Source organism: Erinaceus europaeus, chromosome 15 (assembly GCF_950295315.1).
Source record: "Erinaceus europaeus chromosome 15, mEriEur2.1, whole genome shotgun sequence".
NCBI lineage: Eukaryota > Metazoa > Chordata > Mammalia > Eulipotyphla > Erinaceidae > Erinaceus > Erinaceus europaeus.
Window position 1 is genome coordinate 51,328,875 of NC_080176.1, and position 22,759 is coordinate 51,351,633.

At 42.6% G+C, this 22,759-nt stretch overlaps 1 protein-coding gene across 18 annotated transcripts in view; it reads left to right on the plus strand.

Annotated features, from left to right (window-relative positions):
- FHOD3 (formin homology 2 domain containing 3) overlaps positions 1–22,759 on the plus strand; it is a 588,579-nt gene that overhangs the window by 555,414 nt on the left and 10,406 nt on the right. For 12 of the 18 annotated variants that reach the window (XM_060173747.1, XM_060173740.1, XM_060173741.1 and 9 more), the window contains 5 exons: positions 1,787–1,977; positions 7,334–7,526; positions 12,083–12,106; positions 14,095–14,269; positions 18,859–19,020. In XM_060173747.1, the coding sequence (XP_060029730.1) occupies positions 1,787–1,977; positions 7,334–7,526; positions 12,083–12,106; positions 14,095–14,269; positions 18,859–19,020 (745 nt within the window). Of the gene's footprint in view, positions 1–1,786; positions 1,978–7,333; positions 7,527–12,082; positions 12,107–14,094; positions 14,270–18,858; positions 19,021–20,376; positions 20,640–22,759 lie in introns of those variants that run through there. The other 6 variants (XM_060173742.1, XM_060173754.1, XM_060173755.1 and 3 more) reach the window with 2 other exon arrangements.

Genomic DNA, 22,759 nt, shown 5'->3' on the forward strand with positions numbered 1-22,759 from the left:
TGTGTTGAGACTTCAGTCTGACTTTCAAAGAACAACTGTGATCACTGACTGGACCCCATGACTCTTCTCCAGAGAGAGGTGCAGGCTCCCACCCCTCCTGTTGTATCTGTTTGTCTTAGTCATCTACAGCTGTCTAACAAGTCACTCCAAAAGCTGGTGGCTTGAGACACTTATTTATTTCCTAGTGATGCTTTGGCAAAGTACCATAGACCCAGTGGCTTAGAAAACTAGATTTTTCTATTTTTAACATTGGTTTATAAGACCAAGAAATTTCAGAAATATGGTTTTACATCTCTGTACACAACTTATCATATCAACCACCATATTTTCAGTATTCTCTCATTGTCAGAAAAACTCCCTATCTATTCCTCTAACTCTCCTTTTCTCTTTATCCCAATAACCACCATAATTTTATCTGACAGTCCTTTGAACTCTCATCCCTCTTTTCTAAGTCTGCATTTTTTATCCACTCAGGCAGATCTTTTTTCCCTCAGCTCCACTGAATATTTGGAAATGGATATCTATTCTATATCTTTTTTATTTATTAACATGAAAGAGAGAGAGAGAGGGAACCAGAGAACCTAGTACATGTGATCCTGGGTCAAACTTAGGATCTCATGCTTTTAAGTCCAATCCCCCTGTACATTTCAGGACAGCTCCTCACACAGGATCAGCCTGTATAGAACTGATCTTCCCTATTGTCTTTCTGAGCTTGGGACTAGAGTTTTAGACCATTCTAGCAAGTTCTCTTGGACTCTCACCTTCAGGGGCTGCTCTCATGAGTACGATTATCAGCATTTAAGTACTGGCGATTCATTTATTATCTTTCACATAATTCTGCCACCCCCTTCCCTCTTTCTTATCTTTTTTTAAAAAATTATTTATATATTATTCAATAGAGACAGAAATTGAGAGGGGATGAGGAGAAAGAGAAGAAGAGTCAGAGAGACACCTGCAGCTCTACTTTACCACTCATAAAGCTTTCCCCTACAGGTGGGAATCAGGGCTTGAACCTCGATCCTTTCGCACTACTAGTGTGTGCACTTAACCAGGTGTGCCACCACCTGGTCCCCTCTTTCTTATCTTCCCTCCCCTCCTCCTCCTCTCAGCTTATCAAGTGAACCTCTTTGAGACCAACAGTTTTGTCCCATGCAGAGCTTGCCTTTGTCTTCTTAGAACCTAGTATGGGAACTGGCATATATTAGTTATTCCACAAGTGTTGGTTGAGTGACTGAGTAGATAAATAGTTGATCACATAGTGTTCAAGGGATCATGGTGAAAAGATAAGTTGGCTGCCCCTTAGCTGGCCCCACATTCTCAGAGCCATCCTTGCATGACTCAAGTGTGTCCCTCCAACCTCAAATGAAATATCATCTCTGGAGAGCAACAGGGCTTTGAAAAAATGTCATGAGACATCTGCTAAGTCCATCTTGTACTGCAGTTCCTTGATATGTTTTAATTTACAGTTCCCTTCAATTTTTCTAAGATTTCTTTCCAAATACAGAAAAATACAAAACAAAAAAAAGGTGACACTTGTACTGGGGTCACTTGGAGAACAGTTTTATCATTGAATAATGTGATGTTGAGATAATGGCAAATACACATGTGGATGATTTTGCAGCCATAATAAGTTTGTATTTCAAGATGTAAATTTGATTTTGATGTTGGTTTCTTCCCAGAGGCAGCTTGGTTTTTTTTTTTTGTTTTGTTTTGTTTTTTTTTTTTTGGTTCAGGTTGGTGTCCAGTTGTTTCAAAGCTTTTGCAATGTTCCCTCTCTGATTTTCAGGTTGACTTTGATCAACTTCAGGATAATTTATGTCAGATGGAGAGAAGATGCAAAGCTTCATGGGATCACCTCAAGGCAATTGCGAAACATGAAATGAAACCTGTTTTGAAACAACGCATGTCAGAGTTTCTCAAAGACTGTGCAGAGCGAATCATAATTTTAAAGATTGTCCACCGACGGATAATTAACAGGTAAGTGGTTAGAATACCTCGTGGAAGCAACATGCCAAAAATTTTCTACAGGGACCAGGCGGTGGCACACTCAGTATAGCACACACCTTACAGTATGCAAGGACCTGGGTTCAAGCCCCTATTCCCCACCTTCAGGGGCAGGAAAGCTTCAGGGCTGTGGGTCTTTGCTTTTCCCTTTTTCATATCTTCAACTCTATCTTTCCCTTCCTCTCAATTTCTCTCTCTCTCTATCCAAAAATAGATTAAATACAATATTTTTTTAAAAAGAAAAAATATTTTGCAAACCAAGATTAAAGGGTAAAATTGCAAAGACTGTTGTGTTAACTCTTGGTGCCTGATAGGTACACCTTTGGTACACATATTTAATAGTCTTGTGGATACTTAATTTTTTTTTGTACACACTCATACACACATCAATAAGTTTAGTACTAGAGGGGGACTGGAAGTGATTTCAAGAGAATGTCATCCAGAAAACACCTACTGGGTCAGGAATTGCACCAGCAAGATCTCTGACAATTTGACTACATCCCACACACTCCCACCCCCACCCCTCCCCATCCCCTGTGTCCTGTTCATTTCTCCTGAGTCTGGATCCAGCCTATTGAAGGGGAAGATGGACCGTCTTTAAGTGTCAGAATAGGAGTGAAGAGCAGACTCTCCCCTACAGGTTGCTGTCTCTGATCATCCCTACACCATCTGCCTGTGAGTCCCCCTCCCTGCACTTTGTCTAAACATGGCTGCTGCCCTCTGGATCGGCAGATCTTATTCAAGAGTTTGTCCAATTCCTCATTGAAATCAGAATTCACTGTGCTTTTAATAAGGTTGTAAAGGGAGGGCAGGGAATGTGAACTGCTTTGGCCCACCATGCTTTGAGTGATTCAGGCAATTTCCAACTTAAAAAAAAAAAATCTCCTCAAATAAACAAATAGTTTCCATTTGGAATGTCATGAAACCAGAGCAATTTTATGCAAGTCTTGTAAAGCTATTATGCCTGGTCACAGTAACCACTCCATCCCTGACAGATAAAAACTCCCTTCAGTGATACATCTGTTCCTTCAACTACAGACCATGTGTGTGAAGCACAAAATGTCTGCTCTGCTGCCTTGTCCTCCTTGGGAAGCTAGTTACCTGGCTGATGTGTTCACCCTGGTTGTTCTTCTGTGACCTGAATTCCAGTCTGTTCATGTAGGCCATCTTACTGGGGGTGAGGTGGTGGGGATACCCAGGTTGAGCCAGGAATTTATTGTAGTTAGTTAGGTTACATTACAGTATGCAAGGACCTAGGTTCAAGTCCCTGGTCCCCACCTGCAGGGGGGAAGCTTCACAAATGGTGAAGTAGAGCTGCAGGTGTCTCTCTGTCTCTTTCCCTCTCTATTTCCCCCTCCCTTCTCAATTTCTCTCTCCAGTAATAAATAAATTGCTGTAGTAAACAGGATATGGCTAAGAGAAGGGTAAGTTAAGTGTCCACCAGTCTATATCAGAGGACCCTGGGAGTCAAGCACAGTCACTGGCAGAACCCCAAGGAAAAAAGTAAAGTGTGGATATGTTGCTGAAAGGAGACTTAGGGACTGAGAGCCCTAAGAGTTGTGCTCCCTCCTTCCTCCCCCTCCCTCGGGATTCTCAGGGCCATAGCCTCAGTCCACTATGATTGAAAATGTCCCTACTACATAGAACTATCCTGGGTTTGCAAATTAGCCAGAACATGAGGCTTCAGAAAACTGCAAGTAGGTAATCCTCCACTTTTTTTTCCTCCCTTGAAAAAAATGTTTATTTATTTATTTATTTATTTATTTATTTTGGGTGAAAAAGAACCAGAGTATCAACTCTGGCATGTGCAACGCTGGGTATGGAACTCAAGACCCTCGTGATTTGAGAGTCCAATGCTGTCTCTACTTTGTCACCTCCTGAGCCACAGGAAGCTACATTTCCGCCTGTCTAATAGATGACTGATGTCACAGGGCACTCTCGAAAGAGGAGTAGCTTGTTACACAAACACTACACTGTATAAAGACGGCGACTTCCAAGGAGTTCATTCAAACCGTTACAGGTGGCAGCACAACTGCACACTTAATCTCACCCACTCCAGTGTGCAGAGAAGAAGCCTTCCTTTCCCTTCACAGTTTGTGCAGCTCCTTGGTGACCCCTGCCTGGCCTGAGAGCAGTCTGGTAAACTGTAGGTAAACCTACAGTGACGTAAACAGCTAGAGATTTTTGGCTCCTAAATGTTTAGTCTTAAGACTTCAACTCCTTCCTGTTACCTTGTTTCCAAACTGGCTTTTTTCTTTTCTTTTCTTTTCTTTTCTTTTCTTTTCTTTTCTTTTCTTTTCTTTTCTTTTCTTTTCTTTTCTTTTCTTTTCTCTTCTCTTCTTTTCTTTTCTTTTTTCTTTTCTTTTCTTTCTTTTTTTTTTTTCTTCTGTATCCTGTGGTGGGAATGGAGCATGGGTTCTCAGACAGGTAGTGCCCATGGGGATCTCTCACCCCCAACTGGACAGGTCAGCATAGGCCCTTTTTACTACCCACCACAACCACAGTGTACTTCTGACATACCCTGCCTACTCACCCATGGGATGGCCTATGTGGAACAGACTGGAGTCCAAGTCACGTAAGAGCAACTATCGTCCAGGTGAGCAGATTCCCAAGGGGACTGGAGGTGCCAGAGCAGGCTTGACCCCGGGGGAAATGCCATGTATTGAGAGCTGAAGGGCACAGTAATCAGATCTGCACTCTGCTTTATCTATTCCCTAAGACTCTGCAGCTCTGAGCCTGTACCTCCATTTTCCCTGGCATCCCCTAGACACCACCCAGGATCCCCCACTCCCTTCATCTTCCTTCCTTTGTCTCCCCCCCCTCCCTCCCTCCCTCCCTCCCTCCCTCCCTCCCTCCCTTCCTTCCTTCCTTCCTTCCTTCCTTCCTTCCTTCCTTCCTTCCTTCTTGTCATGAGGGTTATCTCCCTGCCTCCATGTGTGCAAGATAAATCTACCACTCTTAGTGGCCGTACAGTGTGTGTGTGTGTGTGTGTGTGTGTGTGTGTGTGTGTGTGTGTGTGTGTGTGTTTCACCTCTCAGGAAGTTTCCTCCCACAGGTGGGGTCTGTGAGCTTAAACCTGGACCCTTGTAAATGACACCTGTGCACTCCACTGGGTGCACCACTGTCTGGCCCTTGGGTCATGTCTTCTTGTCTCCTTGCTTCACGTGGCTGCAAATACCTCTCCCCCTTGTGAGTCATTCATTTTGTGCTGAAACCACTTAATCCAGCCCATAGGCCTTATTGTGAGACAGGCATCCCTCTTACCCTCAGTATCCTCTTAGCCTCTCAGCAGACCTGACCCCAATGCAGGGCCTCCTGGGGTATCGGGGTTGGGAGTGGACACAGACCTCCTTTGTTCTCATACTGGTAAAGGGCCAGAGAGTCACAAGTTGGTTCTGCCTTACAAAATAAGGAAAATACAAAATAGGTTTCTCTGTCCAGGTGACATTTGGGGAGAAACCTGTGGGATGAGGGGGACATGTTCTGGACACAGGGAGCAGCTGGTATTGCATGCCTTGGAGCCTGTGGTCCTCCAAGAAATGGGTTCCCCAGCTTTCCCTATGGGCCCTGTAGAAGCTCAGGGCTTCCATCTATGTCACCCTAGGGGGACCTTACACACATGACAGGGGGTGGGTGCTGCTGAGGCCCAGAAGTGGACTTGTTAAGGAACCCAAAGGAGTCCCCGATGTCTGGGGTTATAGTAGATGTGCTCAGAGGTTAGAGGGGGCAGCTATATAGGATCCACTTTGGTGAAATCTTTTAGATCGAGGCTGAGAGAGAACATGGGGGAGGGAGAGAAACCAGAGTACTGAAGCCTCCTTCAGTGATAGGAGCTGGACTCAAACCTGGATGGGACACATGGCAAAGCAGCATACAATCTAAGTGTGCTATTTCATTGGCCCTTGATTATTTGTTGATGAACATTTGAATTTATTCACTGTGTGGTTTTTATGAGTAACACTGTGTGTATATATATGTTATATATATATAACACTGTATATATATATATATATATATATATATATATGTTATATAGTAGTTCTGTGTTTCACATTTAGCAATGGCTGGTCTTTTCTATAGCAACTGGACTATGTTATGTTCCCATCAGCCCCGATACTTGCAATGATGTGCATTTTCGTTTATACCAACATTTGGAAAGATGAAATATTATCTCATTTGGGTTTTGACTGATAGTCCTCTCATGACAAAATGACACTGCACATCTTTTCAGGCACTCACGGGTTATTTTCACATCTTGGGAGTACCATGGACAGCACCAAGACGGCTACATAAATGGTGGAGCAGTACTTGCGTTCCTCTCCTCCCCTCCCCTCCCCTTCCCTCTTTTCCTCCTCTCCTCTCCTTTTTCTCACTGTCCTCCTCAAAAATATGGAATAAAAGTTGGACTGTAAAGGTAATTCAGTGGTGACCCTGCATTTTTTTCCTGCATTTGTTTTGAAAGCATTACATTTTTAAAGAAGATAGATGAAAACCCCTATTCAAAATACAAATTCGGGGAATAAGAACAGTTTTCTTCCCTAAAAATAGTGATATAACCTATATGATACAAAGCATGTTTCTGTGGTTCTTAGTATCTTTTTGTTATTTCCTGATGACTAAAAATTGGATGCTGCTGTACGTACTTTAATTCTTTCACACACTATACATCATATACATCAAAACTAATATTTTAAGTTCCTCTCTCTCTCTTTCTCTCTCTCTCTCTCTCTCTCTCTCCCTCCCTCCTTCCCTCCCTCCCTCCCTCGCCTCCAGGGTTATTGCTGGGGCTTGGTGCAATCCACTGCTCCTGGTGGCCCCCCTTTTTTTGGATAAGACAGAGAGAAATTGAGAGGGATGGGGAAGATAGACACCTGAAGACCTGCTTCACTGCTCAAAAAGTGGACCCCTTGCAGGTGGGGACCTGGGGGCTCAAACCCAGATCGTTGCGTGGGTCCTTGAATTTAGCGCTATGTGCACTTAACTGGGTGTGCCACCGTCTAATATTTCAAATTAAAATAGCTGAAATAAATGTATAATTTTGTGCTGTTTGCTTGATGCATTGTTCTGGTTAGGATTGCATGTAATCCTGCAAGGTAGCATTTAACAATGTTTACTCAGAAAGCTTTGGAAGCACTTTTGCAAACCTCTATCAGTAAAAAACTGAATCTAAAACCTCATGTCTAGTTGCATTTTTACTCTTCAATTGCAAAGTCCCAGGAATGAGAAACATTGTCATTGTCTTTGAGTGATTTCTTACAGGAAGTATTTAGATGGTTGATTTTTGTTTCTTAAAGCTGAAGCCTTGGCTGCTGTTGTTTTTCCGCTGCAGGTTCCATGCCTTTTTGCTTTTTATGGGGCACCCACCGTATGCCATTCGGGAAGTGAACATCAACAAATTCTGCAGGGTCATTAGTGAATTTGCACTGGAGTACCGGACAACCAGGGAGAGGGTTTTGCAGCAAAAACAGAAACGGGCCAACCACAGAGAAAGAAACAAGACTAGAGGCAAGATGATCACTGATGTAAGTTTTGTGAATGCAGTCTCCTTATGTCACTGGTTTGGCAGGGTCATCAACTGGAAGACAGCCTCACAATTTAGGGGCTGTGGTGTTTTTTTCTTATTATGAAAAACATTGCTCTTTTAGAAAGCACTCTTAATCTGTCCCTCTACTGTTCTTGTGCAAATCTGCTAAATAACAAATAAGGAACTTGAGCCTGTAACAGTCTGGATGGGTGACTGGTGGAAGTACCTGTAGCCTTTGTCTAATCTGTGTTAAAGTATTGTATGATGCCACTGCTATTGAATGTTTGGTTCCATTTTCAGAATCTGTGATGTAAGTAAATTGGAAAATAAGAAACTTATAAGTGACAATGCCACTTATTCTAGGAAACCAATTATTAGTCTGGCAGTTCATTCAAAAGCTAAATCCTCCTAACAGTGCCGTGGGTGTGTGACATATAGAGATCACTAGTGCTAAGCCTCTGGATAGAGAAACACTTGATGAAAAGCACATGAAGGTTTGATTAATTTAATGTTTGTATGTTAGTTCCATCCTGGGAAAATACATTAGCTTACTATGATAATATTGATCAGGGGTGGGGGTAGATAGCATAATGGTTATGCAAAGAGACTCTCATGCCTGAGGCTCCAGAGTCCCAGGTTCAATTCTCCGCACCACCATAAGCCAGAGCTGAGCAGTGCTCTGGTAAAAAAATAAAATAAAATAAAATAATAAAAATATTGATCAACAGGGAGAGAGAAAGAAAGAAACACTTGATGTTATTGCTCAACAACTTGACTGATGGGCTCTTGGCAAGCCCTTGACTTACAGACTAGCAAGATAGGAAATTCCAGAGGAAGGTGAAGGCCTTAGCAAGAACTCTCCAAGGTCCCTTTGAGGGGGGGCAGGCGGGGGAGGAGTCCCTGCACACTCCCCTGCTTTTCCTACTCCTGAGCTCTTCCCCCTGTCTCTTCCACTTCAGCCCTGGACCCACCCAGTCTTTGGGGATAGTGGGTATTCAGATGGGAGATGCATTACTTAGTGGATGGGAAGGAATGTGTGAAGATGCTAGAGTCAGACAAAGAAACATAGTCTGTGTGCCTCTATCAGAAATACCTTTGTGAAGTGTGTGTGTGTGTGTGTGTGTGTGTGTTTGCAAAGCACACTGGCTCTCAGTAATGCAGAGAATGGAATAGATAAAGAGAGTCCCTTCAGCCTGGGCAAGTCTCAGCTGGACTGAAGCCAGGCAGATTTCTTTTTTGAGCAGGAATGAAATTCCTTCGAAAGACTTCAGTGAAGCTGTCTTCTGTACCCAGAAGGGTGTTCAAGTAGTAAGAAAAGCAGGGCATTTGGTCACCGTCTACTTCCCTAAGCCATTTACCTTTCACAAGGAGACTGAACTTGTTGTCTTTAAAATGGTGTTGTAATTTTAAGTCATTTCTCTGGGTTTGTGGGGGAGGGGGGTGAACTAATTCTCTTATAACCCAAGCTGCCCGTTTCCTTGGAGTTGGGGGGAGTCCTTAGGGATTAGTGAAGTCACTTTTCTACAGCCAGTAACCTTCTCTGCAGCCCCTACAGCCTTCAGTTTTAGTGACATCAACTGACAATTTGCATCTCCTCTCCAGAAATCTGGGTTCAAGAGGATCCTAAGCTTCCTGGAAAACAGTGAGACAAACTGAATCCACATGGGCAAACTGTGTCCCACACTGTATCCCAAACGGTTATTTTTATAAGTTTTAAAAGGGGGTTGCTTACTTTTTGTGGAAATGAGACACACTGGAGAGTGAAGAATACAAGCCCAATATGCTTACAATTATGAAAACACATCACAGTTGCTTGCCAAATTCTTGAGATTTCTTTTTACAGATCCCACTAATTCTAAAATTCTGTCTTCCTCTAGAAATGTTTGCTTTCCTGTTTATAAACAGAGATAAATGTGCCTAGGGTTTGATTCAAAAAAATATTTAAATTCTCATTAAAATGTGGACAGGGTGCAGGTTCAGGGTTTATCCCCACCATAGATCCTGGTTTTTCATAATTCATGTAGAGAGATTGCCATCTGCTGGGAGAAGAGGATATTGTAATTTAAAGCAGAATAAAGAAATGAGTGAAATAGGTCAGGGAGTGGGGGGTAGGGAACAAAATGGTTTTGCAAACAGACTCTCATGCCTGAGGCTCCATAGTCCCAGGTCAGTTCCCTGCCCCACTATAAGCCAGAGCTGAACAGTGCTCTGGTTTAAAAAAAAAGAAAAAGAAATGAGTGGATTAAAAGTCTAACTTGTATTCCAAGAATCTTATGATTTGTTGTGATCTAGAAAACAGCATAATATATAACTTTAACTATTAAGAAAAAAAAAATCAGGCAATACATTGAGTCTCATGCTATGTGTGCCAGGGACCGAAGGGTTAGCTGGTTTTTTTCTGAGCTGAACAATAGAACTGGAAATGATTTTCAGAGAAAACTGTGGAGTCAGTAATTTTTAATATAGCTGCTGAGTGGAATGAGAGTGGAAGTGGTAGCAGTTAAGCAGAGATAGTTTTAGGCTGAGAGGAGGGAACAATTTTTGAAGAAAATTTGAAATCTGGGTGAAATCTGCTATGTTTGGAGTCAGCCCTGTAGATATCTGCTCACATATTTCTGTCTGTTTCTCTGCTTCTGAATATGCAAAAGGCCTCTTTTCCTGTCATCCATGGACCCTCCTAGGTAAAGGTCACTAAGAAACTGTACAGTTCTTGATCTCTGGATCAGGAGCTAGCTCTTGTCAAAAGAATGGCATAGTCATGCTCCTAATTTTAACACTTTTGATCTGGATTACTCGTTACTTGGGTTTCTTTTATAAAATACCTGTTTAAGTCTTTGCTCACCCCTCCATTGTCTGTATACTCTTTCCTAATTAAATTATAGTTCTCTACATATTTTAATACAGCTTTTTTTTGTTACCATGTATATCAAATATGCCTTCAACTGTTTCTTCTTTTCACTGTTTCATGTGAATGTTTTTAAATGAACAGATATTTCTTAGTTTTATGGAAATTAAATACGCTGTCAAATTGATAAAAGGAATGACACAGATGATAATGCAGGTCTTTCCACTTTCATCAGACTCTAGGAATCCTGCAAGAATTCAGGCTTTCTCTTCCCAGACTCAATCTTGGAGGTTATGGCAGTCCTGGGAGAGATCCTTTACCTCTTTTCATCCCTGTATACTATTCTGTAAAAAAAAAAGAGAAAGAAAGAAAGAAAGAAAGAAAGAAAGAAAGAAAGAAAGAAAGGGAAAGGAAAAGAAAATGGAGCCTGAGAAGACAACATAATGATTAGGCAAAAGACTCCCATGCGTGAGGCACCCAGGTCCCACATTCAGTCCCTAGTACCATCATAAGATAGAGCTGAGCAATGCTCTAGTCTTTCTCTCTGTATCTCTCTCTCTCTCTCTCATTAAAATAAAGTGTTTTTTTTCAAATACTGGTAATCTTGAGAGCTATTCAGTGGGATAGTGACATACCTCCTCCTACTCAGTAGGAATCTTGTCCACCAGCTGTAGCACCTTGTACAGGTGTTGACTGACTAAGAAAAAATAAAGCACTCCCAAATTTCAGCCATCCTGGTTAAATATATATGCTCTAGGATAAAAAGAAAAAGTAGGACTGTTATCTCTTATTAAGATGCCTTTTGGCAGGAAGAGAGTGAAACCTGGTAAACTAGAAGCATTTTTCATTGTACCACAAAATATAGTCAGTTCTCAAAGAATTGTGTCTAATCTGCTGGCATGACTTGTAACCCCAATAGAAACACTTAAATCGATGGTGTGTTTGATTTAAAAATGAAGTAATTGACACAACTTCTCCTTGCCCCCAACTGATTTCAAAAGAAGGGGTATTTTATTCAGAGCTATGTAAAGAAGTTTATCTGGTGATAATTAGAGGTATGGCATGTGCAGAGAGTCAACCCATGAGGCAAGATTTTAAACAAAACTTGATTTCATGTTTCTGTGGAGAACATTTAGATGAACCACTCTTTGGGAGACAGTTGTTACATTTGACATGTCTGACTATTGTGTGGGAGGATTGGCCTAGACCCAAGTCTGGCAGCCTAGACAGAACGGGATCCAACACTCAAGATGAGCAGGAAGAATGACAGATGATGGGCAGACTCAGGCAGCTGGAGGCTTATCCACCTCCTAAGGCCTGTTGACCACCAGATGGTAGTAGATTCTGCAAGACATCACTAGCTGAGCGAGGCCCACAGCTAGAACTGTGAGGTCTGTAGTGGTTAGGGAGGCAGGTCAGCCAGTTACCAGCCTCGTGGACAGCCTGGGAAGATTGTCCTGGAGCCCCATGGATCCCTCCTGACTTTTGGTCAGGATTGGTTTTGTGAGACTCCAATGTTCACCTGAAGAGAGTGGCCCTGTGCAAGTAGCTTCCAAATCAAAGAGGATGTACCCTGATTGTGGAGAACAGACTCATCATTTGGAACTTACTTGCCATGACTTTGAGAAGGTCTTATCTGTCTTTGCTGATCTCTGTGACTTCTAAGAATCCCTTCTGTCTTTTCCATCCTATTCTGTCCTCTTGGGTAGACTGATGAAGAAGATGAAGTCGAGGTACGCTTATTATGCCACATTTGACCTTCCCCCGTGTGTAGTCATGACTGGCTAACATAAGCAGCATGAACCATCAGCACTATTTAGAGCACTAAACCACGCATGTACATTTTCTGGTTGGTTTTTGTGTGTGATCACTAACATCCCTACTGCTGTGCATATCAGGGGCCAAAGGTGGTAGCTACATTTTCCAAGCTGACCCTGAATCCCAGGCCCTTTCAATAGTGGCAAGTTCAACTGACCTCTCCCTGTCCCTGGGAAGATAGGCAGAGAATTTTCCTTAAAACCTCTGTCTGAGCACCTTGGAAGCTCAAGTATAAGAGCTGGTAATCACACACAGAGCCCCCAAACCGAGGGAGAAGTGGGGCAGTGGCTAAGAGCCAGACCAGAACCATGGTCAACAGCTGTGATTACTTAGCCTATGACTTGAGCTCATTTCCTCCAGTGGCAGCTCTTGGAGCCACTGAGATTAGTGTGTGCTGATGGGATGGGATGACAGGGACTCTTCCTCCTGACTCTAGTGCAGATGCCAGATCCAGAGACCAAGTTGCAGCTCTGGCAGATGAGGCAGGAGCATTGCAGATGGCACAAGCTACATATGTGGGGCGGCTTCTGTTACCATGACAGAGGAACTAGATGAAAAAAAGTCCAGAATCAATTGAACTGCTCTTTGCAAATACTAATGTAACTGACTCTTGATTTTCATCCAGATGTTTGACATTGTGTACATATGGGCCAATGTTCTAACATACCTCCTGTAAAACATAGATGCCCTCTTTGTTCAGTTAGAATTAGAGGGCATCATCATGTGCAGATAACGCTTATTAAGACAGCTAAATGTTGGGCACAGCCAGAAGTAATGAGTGTTGTCAAACTTGGTTTCAGTGTGAATTGCTGTGTCATGTTCTAATCTGGACCCTGAAACTGAACTAATCTCCTTGGAACCTTTGGCAAGGCATTTAATCTCAGAGGAATTCAGTTTCTTTCTCTGTAGAGAGAGGTACAGGGCTGGCAAAATAGCATAATGGTTATGCAAAAGGTCCCAGGTTCAGTCCTCAGCACCAACAGAAGCCAGGGCTGAGCAGTGTTCTGATTATTCTTTCTGTGTTACTTCTTTTTCTTTCTTTCTTTCTTTCTTTCTTTCTTTCTTTCTTTCTTTCTTTCTTTCCTTCCTTCCTTCCTTCTCCCTTTATTTCTGTCTCCTCCTCTTTCCCATTTTTAAAGACACAGCTAAGTGTTTATTTTACTTTTTTAAGGATTTTATTTATTAATTAATGAGAAAGATAGGAAGAGAGAGAGAAAGAACCAGACATCACTCTGGTACATGTGCTACCAGGGATTGAACTCAGGACCTCAAGCTCAAGAGTCTAATACCTTTACCACTGTGCAACCTTCTGGACCACTGTTATCTTTTTCTAACTCTCTTTTATTAAATAAAAAATGTTTAAGAAATTGATTAATTAAAAAGAGAAGTACAACTGGATCTGAAAAGTCCTTCCCAGATCTTAGCCATGGATGAATCTGTAACTGAACCCTACTTTGAAAACTACCATCATAAGAAATAATTGACAATATTTTAATTGCTTTCTGGCACTAAAAAAATAATAAAATTCACTTAATTTGTGATATGAGTAATTTTTTTACTCTGTCAAAACACTGGTGTGAGAAACATATTTTATTTCTCAATTTTTCCCAGAGTTTATGTCTGCCAAGCAGTGAGCCAAAATTCAAGAGGGGGGGGCGGTGAGAGAGTAGATGGGTTTGATCTTCGTGGGACCAGGGCTTTTCTTTCTGCTAAGAGAACTTCTTGTATGCATGGGTGTCCTTCCATTAATTCATTGGGAACTGCCACTAGGAGTGCCTTCAAGATGTACAACAACAAAAGAGACACAGGGATGAGAAGGTTTTTCCTTCAAAGAATATTCTATAAGCTTGTGTTGGCTTTGTAGAGTGTGCCCTCAGAACCTAACCTCCCTTTGATCTTGCAGACTGGCAAATTCTCTGGCGGTTCCCCTGTGCCTCCGAGCCAGCCACAGGGCTTGAGCTATGCTGAAGACGCCGCAGAGCATGAGAACATGAAGGCTGTGCTGAAGACCTCGTCCCCGGCTGTGGAGGATGCCACGCCTGTGCTAGGGGTGCGCACTCGCAGTCGAGCCAGCCGAGGTAAATCCCACCTGGATGGGTTGGTCTCAGTGGAGGGCGTGGAGGGAGGCGGGCAGTCGTATTACAGGAAACGGATTTCTGTGCGTAGGAAGTAGCATCACAGCATCCTCTGGACTTAGTACAGACATCATCACACACAGTCCATCACTCTCACTTTTGAGATCCACCTTCAATAGCTTGCTTGCTTCATGGCAATAACATGTAGAAAACTTAAGGTGTTTTGTTCACACTTACTTGTATGAATTATTCAGGGTTTCTCCAAGAGTCAGAAAGCTATGGTCCCTAGACAAAATTTATTTGGCCACCTGTTTTGTAAATCAGGGTTTAGTGGAACCCAGTCTCTCTTTCTCTATCTCCCACTCATCCTTCTTTCCTCCATTCCTTCTTTCCTTCTTTTCTCTTTCCTTCTTGCTCTCTTCACATTTTATCGAAGGAAGTTTAATAGTTTTCAGCATAGTTGTGGACATGTCGTCACTATTCCCCATTATAGTTGTCTACAAAACATTCTCACTAACGGCTTAGGCTCTTTCCCACCATCCTGTGCTCAGGAAATTGTATCACAGCACCCCCTGAACTTAGTGCAGACACCAGGACAGCAAAGCCCTCCCCTCACCACCACCCATTCCTTCCCCTCTTTTCCCAAAGGCTGTTGTGTTGATAGAATACATCTAAACCAACATGGAAATGCAAGAAAAATTTAAACAGCTTGACTTGTCACCCAGTGGATTTAGAAAAAGAAGAACAGAGGAAACCCAAAGCAAGCAGAAGGAACAAAATAATAAAAAATAGAGCAGAAACCAACAGCATTGAAAACAAAAATAAAATATACAAAAAAAAAAATCAATGAAGGGGGCCAGACAGTGGCACACCTGGTTAAACTTACATATCACTATGTACAAGGACCAGGGTTCAAGCCCTCACTTCCCACCTGCAGGAGATTCACTTCATGAGCAGTGAAGCAGGTGTGCAGGTGTCTGTCTTTCTCTCCCTCTCTCTATTTCTCCATCCTCTCTCAATTTCTCTCTGTCCTACCTAGTAAAAATTAAAAAAAAAATAGATAAATAAATAAGGAAAAAGTGCCTTCAGGGAGTGGTGGGTTTGTAGTGCCAGCACTGAGCCCTAGCAATAACCCTGGTAGCCCCCAAAATTGATGGAACAATAATAAGCTGATTCTTTGAAAAGATAAGCAAAACTGACAATCCCCTGGCCAGACATGCTTTATTTGTGCATTGTGTATGGTGCTTTTGCCCTAAGATGATAAAGTTGAACACTTGAAACCAAGACTGTAGGAACTAAACAGCTTCTGTTTTCTCTACCTGACCCAGTCAAGAAAGACTTGCTGTGCTCTAGAAGAAACATTACTATTTTTAATCTTTTAAAAATATGTATTTATTTATTGGTTTGTGTGATATAAGCTTTTATTCACTAATCCATGAAGCTATTTGTTTTTATACTTTTAGAAACTTCTGCTCTAGGCATCCTAGAGTGGGGAGGGGCAAACCACCACTCCAGGTACAACTAGAAACAGTTCCAGTGACTGAGGTTTTCATTAAAAGATGTTAACTGCTGGAGGGGAGGAGGCTCAGTGGCTTGTACACATTCCTTGCATACCTGGATCCCTGGTTCCTTTAGGCACAGCTGCTCTGAGTGAACTGTCCTCCCTCTACACACACATACACACACGCGCGCACACACACACACACACACACACACCTCCCTTTAAAAAGAGACAGAGTGAGACATCTGAGAACAGAATATTAGTAAATTCTAGACACAGGCTGAGAATTGCAGATGTCCTGGGCATCATGACTCCACCAGTACAGAGAAGCCAGCAGAACTTACATTTTTAATTGTTTATTTTATTTAATTTAAATGAGAAAGAAAGATACACAGAGAAAGACCAGACCATTGCTCAGCTCTGGTTTATGGTGGTGCTGGGGATTGAACCTGGGATGTCAGAGAGCCTCAGGCATGAAAGTCTTTTGCATAACCACTATGCTGTCTCCCCAGCTTCCTCAGAAGAACTTCTAATACTGAACTGGCATAAAATTGTAATCCAGGGGGCCGGGTGGTAGTGCAGCGGGTTAAGCGCACATGGATTAAGGTGTAAGGATCCCTGTGAGAGCCCCAGCTCCCACCTGCAGGTGGGTCGCCTCACAAGCAATGAAGCAGGCCTGCAGGTGTCTATCTTTATCTCCTCCTCTCTGCCTTAACCTCCTCTCTCAATTTCTTTCTGTCCTATCCAACAACAACAAAAGCAATGGCAATAATAACAACAAGGGCAGCAAAATGGGAAAAATGGCCTCCAGGAGAAGTGGATTTGTAGTGCAGGCACCAAGTCACAGTGGTAACCCTGGAGGCAAAAAAAAAAAAAAAAAAAAAAAAAGATTGGAATCCAGAGGAGCTCCAAATACAGATAATTTTCTCCATGAGACTCTTGCTACTTGTTGAGCAATAGCATCTGGGTAAAGGAAGTAGAACCAGAAGGGCTTATGGAGACTCTGAGAGGCCTTGATGTCCATAGGGAGCAAAGAGAAGATAGAAGTTAGAGTGAGACATGCAGATACTTAGGATATTTAAAGACAGAAGTAGACTGGCCCTTAACACAAACTGCTGCCAGGCCCCAGCCTGCTCAGATATTTCACTATCTACTTACTGGGGTGGGGGGGGGTGGGTTACACTAAATTCATTCTGTGAATTTTTTCACACATAAATCTAGTGATAGTTAAAATTACAAACCAGGAAGAAGAACATGAAAATGTGACTGAAACAGTATAGACAACAGCAATAAGATCCACAGGTGACCCAGATATTAAAATTTGAAATCAAGTGCTAACCATAATAAATGTTAAAGAGAATACAGACTATCTGGTTTTTAGAGGTCGATAATTTCAACCAAGCCAGAGATGAGGTTATGATGGAAGACCATCTTCACAAAATTGAGTTGAACAGTCCTGAGCATGTGGCAAGGTGTTCTTTTCAAACATCTCCTAGAATAATATTCAGTACAGTGAACACAGAGTGTATAAATCTCTGTAATTGTACAAAATGTAAAGTATTAGTGATTCTCAGTATAGAGATCATGACACCTGTTCTGAGGAAGGTCATTGTTGAGAGGCTCTGCAGTGTTCTAACACCCCAGCTACTGTGAGGCTTATTGCCTCCAGTAAGGACACCTAGACCATCCAGCAATAACTTTGAGTGACCACTTCTGAGAAGAACCTAGTATAGAGAGTCTTTTGGTACTGAAAATACTTGTTTTATGATAAAGCAAGTAGGTAACTTTTCCTTGGGTTAAGGCAAAAGAAGTACAATTTATTTTAGTACATTTTAGCTTTACCAGTATGTTCTGTTGAGCAAAACAGAAAATATTAAATGACATCAATAAGAACTAAATCCTAATCACTGGAGAATACCAGTGTCTAGTGGCTATGGTCTCAAATTCCAGGAGTGACAGAGCACCTGGAAATCTGGCTTTCCTATTGTGAAGTGTGAATTGTGGACTTAATTCAGTCATGGGAGTTTTAGTAGCAGAAACTGTGACTGAACTGTGGCTTACTGCATATTTGCAATAAAACTTCAACCACAAACTCTTGTCAAATGTGACCAACTAGCTATTTCCAACTATTTCTATCATTATCCAAACACCAAATGTTTTTTAATTGATATTGGAAAGTAGCACAATATAGAAGTAGACATGTATATGTATAATCACAGATAGAACATCATTTTCCTATGATTTGAAGAAGGTTGACTGATTCAGCTTGACCTTAGTCATGCTTGAGGTACCTATGTTCTACAGGCCTAGAGTTTGAGAATTCTCACCTAAAAGTTTCATGTTTATGGGGGCTGAGCGGTGATGCACCAAGTTAAATGCACATAGTACTAACTATAAGGACCTGGACAAGGATCCAGGTTCAAACCCCCACTCCCCATTTACAGGGGGGATGCTTCACAATCAGTGAAGCAGGTCTGCAGGTGTCTTTCTCTCTTCCTCTCTGTCCTCCCTCCCCCTCTCAATTTCTCTCTGTCTATCCAATGAGATAGAAAGAAAAATGGCTGCCAGAGCATTGGGTTTGTAGTGCTGGCACCAAGCCCCAGCAATAACCCCAGAGGAAAAAAAGTTCTATGTTTATTACAAAAGGAAGTATAGGTGGAAGAAACTCACAATTTGTGCACGTCGCACCTCTTCTTACAGAACCTTATTTCTTATTTTATGGGAGAGATTTCACCAGGGACTTGATGAGAAAGATAGAGTATTAATATATTAAAATAGTACTCAGGGCTACATATTTAACATGGAGCTTATGTTTGCCTGGTGCTTTCCTCCTGTCTGTAGGCAAATTCTTTCATAGCACATTAAAGATGTATTTTCATGGGTACAGGCCCCTGGGCAGGGAGAGTGAACTCTGATCACCAGATGTAGATTCTCACTGTGGACTTCACCATGAGCCCTTGTTGACAGGACTCTGCTGCTGGAGGAACAGTGCGGCAAAATGTGTGTGTGTGTGTGTGTGTGTGTGTGTGTGTGTGTGTGTGTGTGTTATTTGTCTCTGAGTTCTCTGTGCTCTCTCTGGTCCATTCTTCAGGATCCACTAGCTCATGGACTATGGGAGCCGATGACTCACCTAACATCACTGATGATGCAGCTGATGAGATCATGGACCGCATCGTCAAGTCAGCCACCCAGGTGCCCAGCCAACGAGTGGTGCCCCGGGAAAGGAAACGCTCCAGAGCCAACCGGAAGTCTTGTAAGTTCCCTGGAGTTAGGGTTTCACCTCACAGGGATTTGCCTTCTCATTCAGTGTGATGCAGAAAGGCTGATATCCAGGCTAGCCCTAGTGAATTTTCCATCCTACATGCCTACAAAAGCTTTTGTGCTTGACGAATATGACCAATATGGAAGAGGGGTGTGTACTGTCACCTATCCTGTGAATTGACTGTTCCTGGCTAGACCTCCTTCCCTTCATGCTTTGTACTCAGGAGGATCTGAAAGGCCCTTACATCTTTCTGGCACACAGAGGTGCCATAGCAGGCCATTGCCAGGTGCAGCCATGGCTGTTTTGCCAGAGCATACATTTGCCCCCCTCCCAGCACCTTGTGGGTTACAGGTTGGTTCTCCCAAAGTTTCACTACCACCTCGAACATGTGGAAACCAAGTGTGACAAGTGATTTTCATGTCAGTAGCATGCTTAAAGTGTGTATTAGCATTCTTAAAGTATTTATTAGTTTGGCTGACCGGGGTTTTTAGTCTCTTAGCAACAACAACAAAAAATTGGTTACATCAGTGCAACTGATTTCCCCATCCAGCCAGAGTGCATTGCCTTCTCCCACCCTCTCAATTTCTGAATTTTTTGGTGTAGAGTTGCCACTGAGGGGTTCAATGCTGACTGCTGACTCTGTATAGAAGCAGAGCTCTGCATCCTTCGATACCTGCCTCCATTCACTATGACCCTTGCTTGTTTGACCAGAGAGCTCAGCCCTGAAGCTGTAACTTACTGCTGATCACTCAGGGGAAAAAACTCCAGTTTCCACTAATTCTGCTTCCAGAAATAAAGGATGGTGGTGTCTAGAACATGAAATTCTGACCTTTTATAAGAGGAAGACCCCCCCAACTCTAAATAGTGAAAGAAGGCAAATCAAAAAGGAAGTTCCAAGAACAACTCAGACTCAGAGCTTCCTAAGGGTGCCCCCCTCTGAACATCACAAGAAGTGCCTGCTGAAATTGCACCCATAGGCCCAGTGACATACTTGCTTCCAGATTAAAGAACTAGGGACAGGGAGATAGCATAATGCTTATGCAAGTGAGGGTCAGTCCTCAGTGCCCACCATAAATCAGAGCTAAATTGTGCTCTGGTGAAAATCACAAATAATAAAGGAAGAATGGTAAGCTGTTGTTGCCGGTGACTGTCAGACCCTATACTCTTCATTTGATCTGCTTTCATATCTGATGGGGAGTTTTCTCTATAGCAAAAGATAACATTGGGCAATCCCACTCCCAGAGGGAAGCACAGCTTCTCAAACCATGGAGTGCTGGAGGCAGCGATTATGACCCTTATTCTGTAAACTGCGTGGTTGAGGGTATTTTATTTCTGTTACACTTCTAGATGCAGACAGCTGGTCCTTAGTCCACACTTGAGTTTCAGTCATGGCTGCACATTAGAACCTTCTTCAGAACTTGGAAAACTCCAGGTGGCTGGCTTGCCACCCAGGATCACTACTTTAAACCTCTGGGTGGAACCCTGAGACTGAAGTCCCTACCCCTGACCCTTGGGTGATGATCAGCACTAGAAGAAGGACTTGCTCTCCACTGAGGATGCTTATACTAATGTCCCTCTTCCTTCAAAATAAAAAGTACCATTCAGAGTAACTGGTTGTTTCTATCATCAAGGATGTGTTTATGTGTTTGTGTGCACCAAGCTTAGCATCAAAGATCTACAATTTTCCTTTTTTTTTTTTTTTTGCTATTGCTTAGAGCTGTTGTAAGTTATTTGCTGGCCATCTGGTATGTCTGTGTGAGAACTTGACTAGCACTTGTTCCTCAAAGTTGATCTCTGAATAATATGGGCATCACTTGGAGACTGGCTAGAAATGCAGCATCTTAGGTCCCAATGCTGAGCAACCAAGTCAGAATTTGTATTTGGCAAGATCCCTGGGTGACCACTGGCACAATATAGTGGAGCGGCAACTCCTCTGAGGCCAGGAGTAGGATTGCAGTCTCTAGAGTGTCTATCTTTGCTGGCAAAGTCTTTCCCAAGAAGCCTTGTCTATACCACACTCCCAGTTGAATTTCAGTTGCCATGTTTCTTGCCTGAAGGGTATGAAATTGTGCTCACTTGTGGTTTTAACATGCATTTCCTTGTACACCAAGAAGATGGAGCCTCCTGCATTTGTATTCTTTTTTTTTTTTTTTTTTGCATCCAGGTTTATTGCTGGGACTTGGTGTTGGCATTATGACTCCACTGCTCCTGGTGGCCATTTTTTCCCATTTTATTAGATAAGACAGAGAAACTGAGAGAGGAGGAGAGATAGAGAGGGGAAGAGAAAGATACCTACATACCTGCTTCACTGCTTGTGAAGAGACCCCTCCCCCTCCCTGCAGCTGGGGAACTGGGGACTTGAACCAGCATCCTTACTCTTCATACTATGTGCACTTAACCTAGCGTGCCACCGCCCAGCCATTCCTTCTTTTATTGTGATTTCTCTGTACACTTACTTCTCTATCTGCTACTCTATTGAATAGTTACAAATCAGGTTTTATGCCACTTGAAAAAATTTTTCATCCTGTTTTTTACTTTATTAGGGGGTTAATGGATTGCAGTAAAGCTGTTGACAGGTGGGTACAATTTCTCATCTCCCTGTGATAGAATCTGCAAGACCCTCTCACCTCCAATTTAGGTCCCTTTCCAGCATCATGCATCTAAGTCATTTTTTTAAGAAATGAAACTTGGGAATCAGGAGAAGTTTCAGCCGGTAGAGCTTACACTTTATTGTGCAAGAGAAGCTGGGTTCGAGTCCCCTGCCACCACATGGGGGAACTATACAAAGGGGAAGCTTCACGAGTGCTGGACAAGTGTAGTGGTATCTACCATTCCTTGTGTCTCCCTCTCTGTTTTTCACCTTTCGACATAGTCTATCAGATACAATGGGTTCATGTACACAAGAAGCACCAGCAAAAACTCTAGCTGCAAAAAAAAGAGAAAGAGAAATCTGTGACTTTTTTGTTTGATTATGTAGATTCTCTTTCCTATCTGTTCTGACTCGCTCACCTATTCGTTACTCCAGTTATTGTGAAAGCAAATAGCAGGATCTTCATAGCATTTAATTTCAGGTTTTGCAGTAAATAATTGCCACTGGAGGGGGAAGGAGGCAGGCAGTGGCACACCCGGTGGGGTGCACACCTTACCATATATAAGAAGACGGAACTAGGTAGTGTTGTTGCCTCTCTCTTTCTCTTTCTCTCTCTCTCTAAGTTATTTGTTTATAAAATGGGAACACTGACAAGACCATAGGATAAGAGGGGTACAATTCCCACCCCCAGAACTCTGTATCCCACCCCCTCCCTGATAGCTTTCCTATTCTTTAACCCTGTGGGAGTATGGACCCAGGGTCATTATGGGATGCAGAAGGTGGAAGGTCTGGCTTCTGTAATTGCTTCCTCGCTGAACATAGGCATTGACAGGTCGATCCATACTCCCAGCCTGTCTCTCTCTTTCCCTATTGAGGTAGAGCTCTGGGGAAGCGGAGCTCCAGGACACATTGTTAGGGTCATCTGCCAGGGAAGTCCGGTTGGCATCATAGTAGCACCTGGAAACTGGTGGCTGAAAAAGAGTTAAAATATAAAGCCATACAAAATGTTGATTAATCATGAAATAGGTAGGCTGGAATATTGCAGATGAAGATTTGGGGTCTCTCTTTTAGAAATAGCTAGTAGGTCTATTATAGGTATATTCCAATAGGCCCATTACTTTATTAGTTTTTGCCTGAGCC